Source organism: Telmatherina bonti (assembly GCF_933228915.1).
Source record: "Telmatherina bonti genome assembly, chromosome: 24".
In the NCBI taxonomy this organism is placed as follows: domain Eukaryota; kingdom Metazoa; phylum Chordata; class Actinopteri; order Atheriniformes; family Telmatherinidae; genus Telmatherina; species Telmatherina bonti.
This window is the reverse complement of record NC_136633.1, coordinates 11,950,858-11,969,435: the sequence shown is the minus strand read 5'-3', so window position 1 is coordinate 11,969,435 and position 18,578 is coordinate 11,950,858. Positions and strand designations below refer to the sequence as shown.

Below are 18,578 nucleotides of genomic sequence, written 5' to 3'. Positions count from 1 at the left end.
AGATCATCCTCCACGTATATCTCATCAAAAGGAAAAGTACGATATGTGCAGACTGATGATAACATCTTCAGCATCTTCTCTCCTGTCTGCTGTTCTCTCTCTGCTGCTGCACAGAACAGATTCACAAACAACCTGCTTTGTTGATGAAGATCTGACCTCTGAGGATCCAACCTGGAAGAATAAGAAGGAAACATTTAGTGATGATTTGATCTCAGCTGCATAAATACAACCACACACTACTGATGGACTCCATCTTGTATATGTGTGTCCTGTATATGATGAACTTCCATGTTCAACACATCTTTGATGAGAGCAGCTGAACATTGATTTTAGACTCTTACTGACTCACAACACAAACACTCATCCTGTTACTGAAACCACTGAAATTCATCTGTCCCTCTGATTTCATTTCATCTCTGAATTTTAAATGTAAAATATAGAAAAACTCAAATGTGACAACAATAAAGTAAAACAGCTTCAGCTGCTTCATCTTTCTGCTGATGTAACACACATGGAAATCCCAGTTCTGCTCCACAACATGTGCAGGTGGAGACACAAAGTGATGAAGACTCATTGGTGTGTGTAATCTGAATGTGTTGCTCTCTATAGAGCTGCTACAATCTTCATCATGGTCAGTAAAATTAATGCAGTTAGAAATAATATAGCAGGTAAACATAACTTTGTTTTCCTCATTTAGATAGAAAATGCTGTTAAATTCAACAGAAAGTGAAGCTACGTTTAGTTTTTAGCTGCTGAGAAATTCCCAAAGCCAGACATTCAGATAAACTCAGTAAAAACTGTCAACAAGACTGATTCATAACTGACTGTAAACTCCTCTCTCATCCCAGGATTTTATTACTTTCAGCGTTCCCTCAGGTCATGCTGAGTTCGGTAAAATGTTGTCATGGGTCTTCAGACTGTGTGTGTGTGTGTGTGTGTGTGTGTGTGTGTGTGTGTGGGGCGTGGTTCTCTTTCAGACTCCTAAGTAACAGATGTCATTCATTATCCCATCACACAGCAGTATATCCCTCCGGGTCTATCCAGCATTCAACGCCAGATCGTACTAGGAACTAGTGATATCTGGTCTCTAGTATTACTTGAATTTACCTAAGTGTTTGTTTCGTGTTTAATGTTCATTTGTCCTCTTAGTGAATCCAGTCTGATCCCATTGCCATCCTCAATCTTTTGGAACAAACTCTTTAACCAGTCCTGCGCCACACCCGGATCCACCGGCACTCCCAAACATCCATTCATCTGTCTGTCTGTCTGCAATTCTATCAGCTCCCTGGACCACCGCCTTGTCTGTAATAAAGTTTGTGTTTCAGCGCTACATTCCCCGTCTGCTCTTTGGGTCTGTAACGCTGCATGTGTGACAGATGTTCTCTTACTCTCTTACTTCAACTTGGAACATGACTCAGCAGGAGCTAAAGCTGCCTACTTTTATCCCATTAGTGGGACGTGAAGCTATCCTGAGGATTGAAGAAAGCATCTTTGAGTCGGTCCTGTTTTAGTGTTTTTTTTAGAATTTAACCTGCTTTTGCACTTTAAATGAAAAAAGAAATATTTTACTAGGATTCAACTTCACTCTTTCAATTGGAGATTTACTCATTTCTAATAAAAAGTTGAGCTACCAGCCAACTGAAAGAGAAAGTTTGTTCAACTCTTTTTCAGGCCTGAAATTTTGGCAAATAGGAAAAACTAAAAGTGCGACTTCTATGATATTCATGATTAAATATCAGTAAACAATAACTTACTCTTATAACAAAGCTACTACTACTATTACTACTTATAATTATAATAATAATAATAATAATAATAATAATAGTAATAATAATAATAAAAACATCTCAGTCTGTAAAAAGTTAATAATAAAAAGAAGAATGAATGTACCTGAGCTTTGAGATATAAGGCAGACACTGCAGGAAACTCCTCACTTCTCTCTCTTCATGTGAGCAGTCTGTCAGCTCCACTTGTTTCTTCTCTGATTGGAGTTTCAGCACTTCCAGGAGGATGGAGGTCTTTCTGTCTGAGAGATTTATGGACCAGACTGCAGGAGCTGACTGGAAAACTGACTGTAAGGATGGAAGGAGACTAAGACCTGTTTTAGTCTCATGATCCTTCATCTGGGAGTACAGATCCAGCAGGAAGTCAAGATGATATTTGTCCGTGTAATAGTTCAAGGAATTAAAAGGGAATCTTTCTTTTGACAACACTGATGATAACGTATTCAGTATCTTCTCTCCTGTCTGCTGTTCTCTCTCTGCTGCTGCACAGAACAGATTCACAAACAACCTGCTTTGTTGATGAAGATCTGACCACCAATTATCCAACCTGGAAGAATAAGAAGGAAACATTTAGTGATGATTTGATCTCAGCTGCATAAATACAACCACACACTACTGATGGACTCCATCTTGTATATGTGTGTCCTGTATATGATGAACTTCCATGTTCAACACATCTTTGATGAGAGCAGCTGAACATTGATTTTAGACTCTTACTGACTCACAACACAAACACTCATCCTGTTACTGAAACCACTGAAATTCATCTGTCCCTCTGATTTCATTTCATCTCTGAATTTTAAATGTAAAATATAGAAAAACTCAAATGTGACAACAATAAAGTAAAACAGCTTCAGCTGCTTCATCTTTCTGCTGATGTAACACACATGGAAATCCCAGTTCTGCTCCACAACATGTGCAGGTGGAGACACAAAGTGATGAAGACTCATTGGTGTGTGTAATCTGAATGTGTTGCTCTCTATAGAGCTGCTACAATCTTCATCATGGTCAGTAAAATTAATGCAGTTAGAAATAATATAGCAGGTAAACATAACTTTGTTTTCCTCATTTAGATAGAAAATGCTGTTAAATTCAACAGAAAGTGAAGCTACGTTTAGTTTTTAGCTGCTGAGAAATTCCCAAAGCCAGACATTCAGATAAACTCAGTAAAAACTGTCAACAAGACTGATTCATAACTGACTGTAAACTCCTCTCTCATCCCAGGATTTTATTACTTTCAGCGTTCCCTCAGGTCATGCTGAGTTCGGTAAAATGTTGTCATGGGTCTTCAGACTGTGTGTGTGTGTGTGTGTGTGTGTGTGTGTGTGTGTGTGTGTGTGTGTGTGTGTGTGTGTGTGTGTGTGGGGCGTGGTTCTCTTTCAGACTCCTAAGTAACAGATGTCATTCATTATCCCATCACACAGCAGTATATCCCTCCGGGTCTATCCAGCATTCAACGCCAGATCGTACTAGGAACTAGTGATATCTGGTCTCTAGTATTACTTGAATTTACCTACGTGTTTTTTTCGTGTTTAATGTTCATTTGTCCTCTTAGTGAATCCAGTCTGATCCCATTGCCATCCTCAATCTTTTGGAACAAACTCTTTAACCAGTCCTGCGCCACACCCAGATCCACCGGCACTCCCAAACATCCATTCATCTGTCTGTCTGTCTGCAATTCTATCAGCTCCCTGGACCACCGCCTTGTCTGTAATAAAGTTTGTGTTTCAGCGCTACATTCCCCGTCTGCTCTTTGGGTCTGTAACGCTGCATGTGTGACAGATGTTCTCTTACTCTCCTACTTCAACTTGGAACATGACTCAGCAGGAGCTAAAGCTGCCTACTTTTATCCCATTAGTGGGACGTGAAGCTATCCTGAGGATTGAAGAAAGCATCTTTGAGTCGGTCCTGTTCTAGTGGTTTTTTTAGAATTTAACCTGCTTTTGCACTTTAAATGAAAAAAGAAATATTTTACTAGGATTCAACTTCACTCTTTCAATTGGAGATTTACTCATTTTTAATAAAAAGTTGAGCTGCCATCCTACTGAAAGAGAAAGTTTGTTCAACTCTTTTTCAGGCCTGAAGTTTTGGCAAATAGGAAAAACTAAAAGTGCGACTTCTATGATATTCATGATTAAATATCAGTAAACAATAACTTACTCTTATAACAAAGCTACTACTACTATTACTACTTATAATAATAATAATAATAATAATAATAATAATAATAATAAAAACATCTCAGTCTGTAAAAAGTTAATAATAAAAAGAAGAATGAATGTACCTGAGCTGTGAGATAAAAGGCAGACACTGCAGGAAACTCCTCACTTCTCTCTCTTCATGTGAGCAGTCTGTCAGCTCCACTTGTTTCTTCTCTGATTGGAGTTTCAGCACTTCCAGGAGGATGGAGGTCTTTCTGTCTGAGAGATTTATGGACCAGACTGCAGGAGCTGACTGGAAAACTGACTGTAAGGATGGAAGGAGACTCAGTCCTGTTTTAGTCTCATGATCCTTCATCTGGGAGTACAGATCCAGCAGGAAGTCAGACTGGCGTTTACCATCCATGTATCTGCTACTGAAAGGAAAAGTATGATATGTGCAGACTGATGATAACATCTTCAGTATCTTCTCTCCTGTCTGCTGTTCTCTCTCTGCTGCTGCACAGAACAGATTCACAAACAACCTGCTTTGTTGATGAAGATCTGGCCTCCAATAATCCAACCTGGAAGAATAAGAAGGAAACATTTAGTGATGATTTGATCTCAGCTGCATAAATACAACCACACACTACTGATGGACTCCATCTTGTACAGGTGTGTCCTGTATATGATGAACTTCCATGTTCAACACACCTTTGATGAGAGCAGCTGAATATTGATTTTAGACTCTTACTGACTCACAACACAAACACTCATCCTGTTACTGAAACCACTGAATTATATCTGTCCCTCTGATTTCATTTCATCTCTGAATTTTAAATGTAAAATACAGAAAAACTCAAATGTGACAACAATAAAGTAAAACAGCTTCAGCTGCTTCATCTTTCTGCTGATGTAACACACATGGAAATCCCAATTCTGCTCCACAACATGTGCAGGTGGAGACACAAAGTGATGAAGACTCATTGGTGTGTGTAATCTGAATGTGTTGCTCTCTCTAGAGCTGTTACAATCTTCATCATGGTCAGTAAATTTAATGCAGTTAGAAATAATATAGCAGGTAAAATTAACTTTGGTTTTTTTTTTCAATTAAATACAAAAAGTTGTTAAATCATAAAGTGAAGCTACTTTTTTTTCCAACTATTTTTTTCCTTTTTTTTACAGAACAAAAAGAATATATATGCATATTCAGATATCCAGCGCTTATGTACATCTACATAAACACATATGGATACATATTTAAATATAACGTGGCAGAACAGAATAACAGACAGGGTTACCCTGGGTTAGGTGAGGATAAAAAGATTAAAAATAAGAATAAGAAAGAGGGTCCATTCATACTGCAATGTATTAGAAAGAAAATACTTCTTGGGTTACATTAAATAATATAAACCAGTGTGCATTGTTTAGTCCAAAAATATCTTGTTGCTAACGTTGAAATTCTTCATGGCGCAGATTCTACAAACCACAAATTTTTCATTTTATTTCCCATTTCTTATCTGACTATCCCATACCATGGTACACAGGAGTGTTTAATAAAATAAAATTAAAAAAATTAAAAAAAAAAAGGGGAGGGGGTAACCAAGAACATAGGGTAAATTATTACAGTGGGTCAACATAGTTTGTCTATTTTTCCCACTATTTTTCTTCCTTAGAGGCACATCTTTGAGAGAAAGTCATTTGTTCCATTATTTAGATTTCCTGAACTGTTTCTCTCTATTCTACTAATAAAGGTGGTTTGTTTTTCAGCCACTGCCTGGTTATAGCATTTTTACAGCGGACCAGTCGGATTTGTAAAGGGTACCGATCCTGCTTCTCCAGTCCTGATGGCAGGCTACAAAGGTATCAGGTACTGAAGTCAAAATTAATCTCCAGGTTGAATACTGCTGTGATCTCTACTATCACATCTGCCCAGAATTTAGTAATAGTAGGACACTCCCAGAAAAATATGAAAATAATCTGCTGACACAGAACCGCATCTCTCCAACACTGACCATGTTCTGGCTTGTTGGAGACTATTTCCTCCATGAAAAACCTTTTCATATTTTTCCAAGCAAACAACCTCCAGAGATCTGAGCTAGTAGTTTTAGACTGGGTTATACAGATATTTAACCACTCGTCGTCTGTCAGTTTTATTTTGGCATCCCTTTCCCATCTGGTTTTAATATACGTTGTGGAAAGTCCTGTTCCGAGCTGTAAAGAAGTATAAATCCTGGAAATCAATTTCTGGTTGTTACCTTTATATGTATCTGTGAAAACCTTAATCATATTCAAACCGGCCTCTCCAGTAGCTTTTATATTTCTGTCAAAGTTATCTCTCAGTTGTAAATATCCAAAAAAAAAATCTTGTTTCTTTAAATGGAAGCTGTCTTTAAACTGTTTGGAGCTATCTATGTAATTATTAGATATTACACAGTAGGAAGTGATACCTTCAGTTATCCAGTGTTTAAATCTGTTGTCCAGCTTAGCTGAGCTAAATTCTGAATCATATGCGATCCAATGTCATGATCGTGGATTCCTCTCAAATTCCACATTTTTAAGCCGTTTTTGCCAGATAATTTATGGGACAGTATTCCAAGAATTTAGTTTTTCAATGTTCATCTTTAAGAGTGTTCTTTCCCCCAAAAGAACCTGAAGAGGAATGTCAGTCTGGTTTAGTTCCAGGTTTTTCCATTTGGCTTCATATAGTGGGTCACACCAATACTCTAGTAAACGTAGTTGAACAGCTTTATAATAAACTTCCAGACATGTCAGGGCTCTCCCACCTTTTTCCTTTAGGGAGCTGCAATGTCTTAAATTTAATCCTGGGTTCCCCCCCTCCCAAATAAATGCTGATATCATTCTATTCCAACTATTAAATTGTTTCTGGTGTATATCAACTAGAAGTGACTGAAAGATGAAAAGTAATTTAGGTAGTATGCTCATTTTTACACCTTCCATTCGTTTGCTCATATTTATTTGTTGTATAGACCAACGGTTTGAGTCAGCCTGAATATTAGAAGTTGTAAGGGTGTAATTTAGGTCAAATATGGTGGACAGATCTTTTAGAATTTGGACTCTTGATATTTAATTGCATTTTTGGCCCATTTAAATTTACATAGCTTTTCAATGTTATCTTGTGGCGCATAATTAAAAGTAAGAGTTTGAGTATTGTCGAAGTTCACTTGTATCCAGAGTACGAACCAAACTCTTTAAGCAGGGACAATAATTTAGGCAAGCTCAAGCTTGGGTTGTGAGAGTCAGAAGGATATCATCTGCATATGAACAAGTCTTGTGTTGCACACCTCCAGTCTGTATCCTTGTTATATCTTTAGCTCATATATCACAACATGTGCAGGTGGAGACACAAAGTGATGAAGACTCATTGGTGTGTGTAATCTGAATGTGTTGCTCTCTATAGAGCTGCTACAATCTTCATCATGGTCAGTAAAATGAATGCAGTTAGAAATGACAAAAAGCATGTCAACATAACTTAAATAAAAATGTTAAATTCAACAGAAATTGAAGCTACTTTTAGTTTTTAGCTGCTGAGAAATTCCCAAAGCCAACAGCAGCTTTAACTGCATGTGTTTCTATGTGTGTATGAGGAGGTATGAACATGGATGTGTTGTTGTCACTCAGCTGTAAGGCTCTGTTAATGTTTTATAGTTATGGAAGAAAATCTACTGAGTCAGAAAGAAGGAAATGATCTACATATTCCTCTCCTGTATACTCTAAACTACCTGCAGTCCAGTTAGCTGATGGTTAACTTCATATTTTCCCTTTTAGTATAATAAGCAAAGAAAATTTGGAGGTTTTTCATGAGAATGAACATTTTTAAATTTCTTCAACTCATCAGTCAGAAATTTTTTTTATTTCCAGACATTCAGATAAACTCAGTAAAAACTGTCAACAAGACTGATTCATAACTGACTGTAAACTCCTCTCTCATCGTTGCACATTGTTCTCTCTGGTCAGCTGATCATCACTATCTATCCACAGACTCTTACACTGCTAGAACTTCTTTATAAATCCATCTTTGGGCTTCTGCATCATAATGATCCTCCTACCTGCTACTTAGACAGAACAGTCTCAGCCTACACTCCCAGGATTTTATTACTTTCAGGGTTTCCTCGGTTCATACTGAGCTCGGTAAAATGATGTTCTCTTACTTTCCTAGTGATGATTTGATCTCAGCTGCATAATGTATTCAATACATTTTGAAAACATAGTGCAATGTATTCAAAGAAAATACTTCTTGGGTTACATTAAATAATATAAACCAGTGTGCATTATTTTGTCCAAAAATATCATTTTGCTAACATTGAAATTATTCATGGCGCAGATTCTACAAACCACAAATTTTTCATTTTATTTCCCATTTCTTATCTGACTATCCCATACCATGGTACACGGGAGTGTTTAATAAAAAAAATAAATAAAAATAAATAAAAAAATTTTACAATCTACAATCTTCAATTCAATTCAATTCAACTTTATTTATATAGCGTCAACTCACGGCAATGCCATCTCAAGACGCTTTACAGACAGAGGGAAAAATATAATGAAGGCCAATTCATAATAGCCTATATAAGGAAACCAACAGATTGAGTTGAGTCCAACTCAATCTCACATCCTGAGCAAGCACAGTGGCGACAGTGGGAAGGAAAAAAACTCCCTTTTAACAGGAAGTAAACCTCCGGCAGAACCCGGCTCAAGGACAGGCAGCCATCTGCCTCTGCTGTGTGGGGGGAAGAGGACAGAAAGACAACAGACAACAGGAACTGCTATTTTGAGAAGGGGGGGGGGGGGGGGGGGGGGGGTAAAAGAGAGACATAAAGAGAAAAAGAAAGAAGCTCAGTGTATCAAGAAATGTCCCTCAGCAGTCTAAACCTATAGCAGCATAACTAAGGGATGCTAACCATCCCTAGCTTTAGGACTTATCAAAAAGATAAGTATTCAGCCTAGTCTTAAAGGTGGGGAGGGTATCTGCTTCCCTAACACTAACTGGGAGCTTATTCCATAAGAGATGGACCTGATAACCAAAGGCTCTGCCTCCTGCTCGGCTCTTTGAGACTCTAGGAACCACAAGTAAGCCTGCAGTCTGCGAACGAAGTACTCTGCTTGGTATATAAGGAACAATGAGGTCTTTGATATATAGTGGTGCCTGGTTGTGGAGGGCTTTATATGTAAGGAGAAGGATTTTAAATTCTATTCTAGATTCAACAGTTAGCCAATGAAGAGAGGCTAAAACTGGAGAAATATGATCTCTCCTGCTGGTTCTGGTCAGGACTCTGGCTGCAGAATTCTGGATCAGCTGAAGGCTTTTCAGGGCATATTTAGGACAGCCCAGTAATAGAGAGTTACAGTAATCTAGTCTCGAAGTTACAAAAGCGTGAACCAGTTTTTCTGCATCACTCTGAGACAGAATGTCCCTAATTTTGGCTATATTACGTAAATGAAAGAAGGTTGTTTTAGTAACCTGCTTAATATGTGGGCCAAAGGACAGGTCAGGGTCAAATATTACTCCAAGGTTTCTCACTGTAGCACTGGAAGCTAAAGTAATGCCATCCAGGTTCATTACAAAACCGGAAAATTTAGCTCTGAGTTTTTCAGATCCAACAAGAATTACTTCAGTCTTATCTGAGTTTAAGAGGAGAAAATTTCTAGACATCCAAGTCTTTATGTCTATGAGACAATTTTGTAGCCTATTGGGCTGATTTGTTTAATCTGGTTTAAAGGATAAGTATATTTGAGTATCATCTGCATAACAATGAAAGTTTATTCCATGCTGTCTAATAATTTTGCCAAAAGGGAGCATATATAGCGTGAAGAGTATTGGTCCAAGTACAGAACCTTGAGGAACTCCATGACTTACTGTAGTTTGGGAGGAGGACTTGTCATTTACATGAACGAACTGAAGTCTATCAGATAAATATGATTTAAACCAGCTTAACGCTGTACCTGTATTTCCAATCACCTGTTCTAGTCTTTGTAACAGAATGTTATGATCGACTGTATCAAATGCAGCACTAAGATCAAGCAAGATAAGTACGGACACAAGTCCTTTGTCTGAGGCCATAAGAAGGTCATTAGTAACTTTCACCAATGCCGTCTCAGTGCTATGATGAGCTCTAAATCCTGACTGAAACTCCTTGCATGAATTATTTCTGCTCAGGTGGGCATGTAGCTGAGCTGAAACTATTTTCTCCAGAATTTTGGACATAAACGGGAGGTTAGATATAGGTCTACAATTTGCTATCACCTCTGGATCCAGAGATTGCTTTTTGAGTAAAGGCTTGATTACAGCAGTTTTAAATGATTGTGGTACATATCCTGTCACTAAAGACATATTGATAAGATTTAGTAGTGATGTATTATTTAAAGGGAAATGTCCTTAAAGAGGCTCGTTGGGAGAGGGTCTAAGATACAGGTGGATGGTTCAGATGAAGCTATTATTTTAGTTAATTCAGAGGGTTGGACAGGACAGAAACTATTTAGACACAAGTCAGATCCTAGTTGTAATGCTTCGGAGACCACAACAGGCTCAACATTATAGGTAGAAGGAAGAGTATTGTGAATTTGATCTCTAATAGTGTCAATTTTATTCCTGAAAAAATACATGAAATCATCACAGCTAAGTGAGAAAGGAATACATGGCTCCACAGCGCTCCGGCTCCTAGTAAGCCTAGCTACAGTGCTGAAAAGAAACCGAGGGTTGTTTTTGTTTTCCTCTATCAATGATGAATAATAAGCTGTTCTTGCGGTAAGGCTTTTTTGTATACGATTAAACTTTCTTTCAAGGTTAAGTGAGACTCCTCTAGTCCTGATGAACGCCATCTGTTTTCCAAACGCCTTGACACCTGTTTTAGAGCTCGAAGCTGGGAATTAAACCAGGGAGCCTTCATAATCTTATCTAATTTCTTCTTCTTTAGGGGGGCAACATTATCCAAGGATGTACGCATTGAAGCTACAACCTTCATCATGGTCAGTAAAATTAATGCAGTTAGAAATGACAAAACGCATGTCAACATAACTTAAATAAAAAATGTTAAATTCAACAGAAATTGAAGCTACTTTTAGTTTTTAGCTGCTGAGAAATTCCCATCTTTACATTTCCTCAACTCATGAGTCAGAAGTTGTTCATTTTTCCAGACATTCAGATAAACTCAGTAAAAACTGTCAACAAGACTGATTCATAACTGACTGTAAACTCCTTTCTCATCGTTGCACATTGTTCTCTCTGGTCAGCTGATCATCACTATCTATCCACAGACTCTTACACTGCTAGAACTTCCTTTATAAATCCATCTTTGAGCTTCTGCATCATAATGATCCTCCTACCTGCTACTTAGACAGAACAGTCTCAGCCTACACTCCCAGGATTTCATTACTTTCAGGGTTTCCTCGGTTCATACTGAGCTCGGTAAAATGATGTTCTCTTACTCTCCTACTTCAACTTGGAACATGACTCAGCAGGATCTGAAGCTGCCCACCATGATCCCATTCGAGGGATTTAAAGTTATTTTGAGAAGACTGGTGTAGGCGCCAATTCACACCAGGTAATAGCAGGGATATGGAGTTATTTTGCCTTTTATACATATTTTAATGATTACAATTAGAGCCTGTTTTAGGTCCTGCAGTTTAGCATATTTAGTAACAAAATGTTGCAATGTCTCTTAGCTGCACTAAATGTCAGAATGTTGTCTCTTTAAGAAAGCAGCAGATTTCCGACAGCTAGGGGGCTGCAGCGTGGAGTAGCCTGTAGCTATACAGTTTTCTTACTGTAGCTGTAAGCGATCACAGCAACATTAACAAATCGGATTTATTGTGTCATCCTATCATCACTCCTGTAAGAAGGCTGCCTTGTCAAAAAAATAATAAAGACTGGCTCATATCTTGTTACATCGGAGTACTGTGGAAGTTTATATTGCTAACGACTACCGCACAAGTAAAGAAAACAACAACATGTGGACCGTCGGCCCTCACAACTGGAGAAAGTATCTTTGAATTGCTTGTTTCAAGTGTTTTTTTAGTGTGTAACCTAGTTTTTACCTTTAAATAAACTAACATATATTCTGTATTGTTAGAGCTGTCTGTAACTGTAACTAAATGTTATTTACTTGTCCAAAACAAGTTTCACTGTTTGGTTTCTCTCTCCAAAACATGAGACTCTGTGTCTCAGTGGGATGACCCGTATAAATAAAATTTAAACTAAAAAAAAGAACAAAAGTAATATTTTACTAAGAATAAACTTTGCTATGTACATTTAAGATGTATTTATTTCTACTAATAAGTTGAGCTACCAGCCTACTGAAAAAAAGTTTGATCAACTATTTTTAAGGGTCTTCAGTTTTGGACAAAAAGAAAAAACTAAATACATGAGATCTGTAATACTTCTTATTAAATTTCACTAACAAAAAATAACTATGATGAGAACAATAATAATAATCATAATATAACAAATCTCATCCTGTAAAAAGATCATCATGAAAAGAAGAATGAATGTACCTGAGCTGTGAGATAAAAGGCAGACACTGCAGGAAACTCCTCACTTCTCTCTCTTCATGTGAGCAGTCTGTCAGCTCCACTTGTTTCTTCTCTGATTGGAGTTTCAGCACTTCCAGGAGGATGGAGGTCTTTCTGTCTGAGAGATTTATGGACCAGACTGCAGGAGCTGACTGGAAAACTGACTGTAAGGATGGAAGGAGACTCAGTCCTGTTTTAGTCTCATGATCCTTCATCTGGGAGTACAGATCCAGCAGGAAGTCAAGATGATATTTGTCCGTGTAATAGTTCAAGGAATTAAAAGGGAATCTTTCTTTTGACAACACTGATGATAACATCTTCAGCATCTTCTCTCCTGTCTGCTGTTCTCTCTCTGCTGCTGCACAGAACAGATTCACAAACAACCTGCTTTGTTGATGAAGATCTGACCACCAATTATCCAACCTGGAAGAATAAGAAGGAAACATTTAGTGATGATTTGATCTCAGCTGCATAAATACAACCACACACTACTGATGGACTCCATCTTGTACAGGTGTGTCCTGTATATGATGAACTTCCATGTTCAACACACCTTTGATGAGAGCAGCTGAATATTGATTTTAGACTCTTACTGACTCACAACACAAACACTCATCCTGTTACTGAAACCACTGAAATTCATCTGTCCCTCTGATTTCATTTCATCTCTGAATTTTAAATGTAAAATATAGAAAACTCAAATGTGACAACAATAAAGTAAAACAGCTTCAGCTGCTTCATCTTTCTGCTGATGTAACACACATGGAAAACCCAGTTCTGCTCCACAACATGTGCAGGTGGAGACACAAAGTGATGAAGACTCATTGGTGTGTAATCTGAATGTGTTGCTCTCTATAGAGCTGCTACAATCTTCATCATGGTCAGTAAAGTTACTCCAGTCAGAAATGAATAAAAGCAGGTAAATATAACTTTGTTTTCTTCATTTAGATTTAAAAAAAAATGCTGTTAAATTTCACAGAAATTGAAGCTACTTTTAGTTTTTAGCTGCTGAAAAATTCCCAAAGCCAACAGCAGCTTTAACTGCATGTGTTTCTATGTGTGTATGAGGAGGTATGAACATGGATGTGTTGTTGTCACCCAGCTGTAAGGCTGTTTATGTCTGATCACTTGTTATGGAAGAAAATCTACTGATTCAGAAAGAAGAAAATGATCTACATATTTCTCCCCTGTATACTCTAAACTACCTGCAATCCAGTTTGATGATGGCTAATTTCATATTTCCCCTTCAATATAATAAGCAAACAAAATATTTGGGGCTTTCCATGAGAAATAACATCTTACGTTTTTTCAACACATCATCAAGATGAGTCGACTCATCATATTTTCTGACATCCAGGTGAACTCAGTCACAGCCTACACTCCCAGGATTTCATTACAGTCAGCATTCCCTCAGTTCATACAAAGCTCAGCCAAATAACGTTCTCTTACGGTGTGTTCAGACCAAACGCGTTTTGAGCGTCAAGAGTGGCAGGTTTCCATGAAAGTCTATGGGGAGGTGCGGCAAGGGGGCGTCGTGCTTTCTCGCGTCACGTTTTGAGCGTTCAAGTTCCGCACGGAATGCGCTGAAAATTTAAGAAGTTTGTTAAACTCGGCGCGCGTTCCTCGCAGAACGCATGTCAAAAGTCAGAGATGGACAAAGCTGAACTTTGGCCGCTCGACGCGGGGCGTCAACCAATCAGAGTGATCAGCTCGCAGCTCCTGGAGGATTCCTGTGGTGAACCCAGACACGGGGCTGAGACGCGATTACTCCGTGCAATATTTAGGATAACCATTCCTTGCTACAAAGCTGAATGTTACTGATTTGGCAACGTAGCAGGATACGTTGCCCAGCAACGCTTTGTTTGGGGGCGGCGGTGGCTCTCTGCTGAGTGCGGCTCTTGTTGCATTAATACTGACTAACTGCTCTATGATAACGTCCTCTAGCTTTATTTATTAAATAAAACCATACCATATCTGTACTGAATCCGCCATCATTCAAACTGACCGGAAGGAAAGCGCCGCCTCCCTCCTCTCTTTTCCGCCGCGTTTGCCGCTCGCTCCAGACACATAAGCGGCAGACGCGGCAGGAGCGTTTTGGGCGTCGGACACAAAAGTGGCGATTTAGTGACCAGCGTTGAGCATTCCGCGTGTTGAGCGTTTTGGTCTGAACACACCGTTAAGCTTGTTCCATACTCCACGAGAAGCGAGAACTGAGTTCTTGCTCTTGAGGCTGCAAGAACAAGAAAAAATCTTCCTTTTTCGTCAGGTCCATACATTCTCCAGGAGAAGCACGTCTGCAGCGGGGAGGGGTCACTGCAGGGGGAGATGTCTGCTTTTATGTGCAATGAACCCGGTTGTTACCTCCACCAAGGAGGTGATCTTTTTCCCGGCGTCTTTGTGCTCAAGATAACTCAAAAGTTTACAGACGGATTTTTAAAAAAATTTCAATAGTTGTTGGAAATGTGAAAATGAACAACTGATTAAATTTTGGTGGTGATCCGGACCCAGGAATTTCTGAAAAGGGTTCTTTAACATTGTGCTTGGCAGAGGTTTCCGCTCTCTGAGTGCTTTTCTAGTTTCATATTTAACGAGCAACTTCGTCCGCGGCAGGGCGGGTTGTGCACGCAGCTGGGTCCGAGTGTTTTATTGCCACATGTAAAAATATTCATACTTACTCACCACCTCAATCAGCTGTTTTATCAAAACAATCCATTTTACCTGCAACAACAAAAACACAGAAGCAGCAACTCCGCTTCATGCTTTCTCTGTGTTAACCACGCCCACCTCAAATGTCCGACCAATCACACGATACTTCTTGGAGCACCGCAAGAAAAAAGTTCTGCCAGCCCGGTGTGTCAAGAACTGTCCTCAAACACGTCCGCGAGAAGAAAATGACGTCATTTTCTTCTTGGAGCCTCGAGAACTAGAAAAAAGTTCTCACTCGTGGAGGATGTAACAAGCTTTACTCTGTCACTTTAACTTGGAACATGACTCAGCAGCATGTAAAGTTGCCGACCTTGATCCCATCAGGGGGATGTAAAGTTATTCTGAGGTTCAGCAAGTAACCTTCTTTTTCTCTTTCTATAAACTCTCATTTATTTTGTTTTGTTTGAGCTGTCTTTAACTTTAACTAAATGTTTTGATTTGTCTGAACCAGGTTTCACTGGAAATGAGACTGAGTCTCAATAGGACTACTTGTGTCGTTCATTAAAAAAGTAATCAAAGTAACATTTCACTATGAATCAAATTTATTCTTTCAATTGGATATTTATTCATTTCCAATGAGATGAGCTGCAAGCCTACTGAAAATAAAAGCAAAGATTGTTCAATTCTTTAATGCCCGATGTTTAGGACAAATTGGAAAAACTAAATGTACGAGTTCTGTGATACTTATGATTAAATTTCAGTACAAAACCAATTGCTCTTATTATCTTTCATTTCAGATTTATAAACCTTCAATGAAAGTAACTAAAATATCAGGCTTACACCCAACAACTGAAAGACCAAACAATAATAATGGCAATAATAATAAAAACCCTTCACATACATAAAGTTAATCATAGAAAGAAGAATAAATGTACCTGAGCTGTGAGATATAAGGCAGACACTGCAGGAAACTCCTCACTTCTCTCTCTTCATGTGAGCAGTCTGTCAGCTCCACTTGTTTCTTCTCTGATTGGAGTTTCAGCACTTCCAGGAGGATGGAGGTCTTTCTGTCTGAGAGTTTTATGGACCAGACTGCAGGAGCTGACTGGAAAACTGACTCTACTGCTGAAAAAAAACTTGACTTATTTTTGCTTTTAACATGCTGATATAAATCCAGAAGGATGTTAGTGAAGTCAGTTTTAACAGGAAACAGGGACACGATCACCTGTACCACTTGATGAAATCGTTCTTGATCACAAAGTGCTGCTTTGAGGCATAAATCCAGGAACAAATCTTTCTGCTCCCTTTCCAAAGTCTGGCATGTCTCTTGGCATGTCTCTTGATTGCTTGAACCCAGACCTCTGGAGCTCATCTTGAAACTGTGTGATAAAGTTTATTAGGACCACTCTACTGTAAGCTACAGCATTATAGGCAAGACAAGGCAAGAAAAATTTGATTTTAAAAAAAAAAACCAACAACAAAAAAAAACATTAAAAGCATTACATGAAAGCACTAAAAAGCCATAAAATGCATTAACAAATCACAAATATAGACTAAATTAAAATTGTTGAAAGCAAGATAAGTTCAAATAAACACAGTAGACTTCATGAATTTGTACATGAGAAAAGAAATGTTTTCAAGCATGATTTAATAATAATCTCCACTGGCAGTTTGTTCCATTTGTTTCCAGCATAACAACTAAATGCTGTTTCTCCCCGTTTGGCCTGGACTAATAGACCAGTCTCTGAATCCAAGAGCTCTGCTCGGTTCATTTTCTATAAACATATCACTGATAAATTCTGGGTCTAAACAGTTCTGGAGTTAGTATTCAGTACCATTTCAATATTAAAACACTCAGAATAAATATAAGTGTGGAGAATTATTTTTTTCTCACTTACCTGAGTGAGTTGATGTTCGGTAAAACTTCAAAGAGGGCATCAGACAGACTTTGACAGACAGGACCTTCTCTGTCCCAGTAGAGGCAGACATTTACTTTTGCAGTCATCATCTGTATGACTTTCACAGCTCTTTCAAACAGACGCGTTCTGCCCTCCACTGGAAGATACAACTGGTTCCTATCCAGACCAAGTAAGGTTATATGATCCATTTGTCCTTCACTGAGAAGGTAAATCTTCCACAACTGCTGTGGCAGAGGGTCACACCTGTTATCCAAACGGTAAAAATATTTGTTTAATATGTATTTATTCATCCATTAATATAATTTATAGTGTATTATAGAGGCTACACAAAACAATTGAAACATGATTATTACTTTGTTATACAACATAGGTATTTCTTTGGCAGCAATAACCACACTATATCTAGGAATAGAGTGATACAAGTTTTGGATAGCAGTTCAAGGCATATTTATCCAATCCTTAAGCAGCCCTTAATGCTCAATCCCAATCTATTCCCAATTTATTTGCTTGGATGTTCACACTACATTTTTAAATGTGACCTGTGTGCGCACTGCTGCGTGAACAGCTCACACTACTGAAGTGATTCTGATTAGGAGCCTGTGATTTACTTGCTGGCTGGTGCCAAATTTACTAGGGATGTTGGATTATCATAACATCCAGTGATTGTGGGAGCCTCCCCAAGGCCCGGGGTGCCTACAAAAAAAGTCTTCTGTCAATCAAGTTACGAGTTGGTGAGTTTTTAGACGGCTGTCTTGTAGGGGGGTCAATTTCGAAGATCAACAGTAAAAAATAAATGAGCTCTAGAGAAGAAATGACAGACTGTGTCATAATTTTTTTTTCTTTTTTTACATACTTTCTTTTGTACATAGTACTCATTTACAGACAATTTATTATTGCCAATTTTTTAACTTTTTCAGAAATTTTATCTTATTTAGTTTTTGTGTGGCAGTCACACAGTCAGGGCTGTAAGTCATGCTTTCTCTCCAAACTTGCCATGCTCTAAACCGCATAATGCTCAACATCCTCATTTAAATCGCAAACCTCAAACATGTTTGAACCCATCGCTGGGTGATATGACAATATATATTCTTTAGATGATAAAAAATGTCTATCATTTCATGAGTCTCTGTTGCTTAAGCCACGGTTAGGTGCTATACTGGATTATTTTACATCAAGATGCACTTTACTGCATGCACGTTGCAATATGTAAACATGCAACATGGAGGAAAACGGTAGACGCGTTTCAGAGCAGGATATTTCACTAAAAGATGATCAGCCAACCCAAAACGATAAGCTTGTTCCTAGAAGAGGGGAAATTTCTGCCGCATAGATGCGGTTTGGATTTAAAAAGATTAACGTGGAACCAACAACAGACTAGCTCACAGTCCTAACAACGACTCCAACACTACTAACTCATTTTAAGAATCCAAGAATCATGACAAAGAATACAGTCAATGAGCTAAAGCTGCAAAAGCAGAGTCAAGGGGTGGCAAAAGTGATCATAATAAAGTCCAGATGCAAACACTGCAGCAGGTTTTTACCCATGAAACATCATATGACCA

The 18,578-nt window shown here is 38.3% G+C and overlaps 1 protein-coding gene across 1 annotated transcript in view; it reads right to left on the bottom strand.

The window, feature by feature from the left end:
- The window catches only part of LOC306774093 (uncharacterized protein), a 54,738-nt gene that overhangs the window by 30,213 nt on the left and 5,947 nt on the right, over positions 1 to 18,578 (bottom strand). The window contains exons 4-6 of the mRNA XM_079264076.1: positions 16,996 to 17,259; positions 16,323 to 16,476; positions 16,033 to 16,202 (exon numbers count right to left, since the gene is read on the bottom strand). Coding sequence (XP_079120202.1) covers positions 16,033 to 16,202; positions 16,323 to 16,476; positions 16,996 to 17,259 — 588 coding nt within the window. The remainder of the gene's footprint in view (positions 1 to 16,032; positions 16,203 to 16,322; positions 16,477 to 16,995; positions 17,260 to 18,578) is intronic.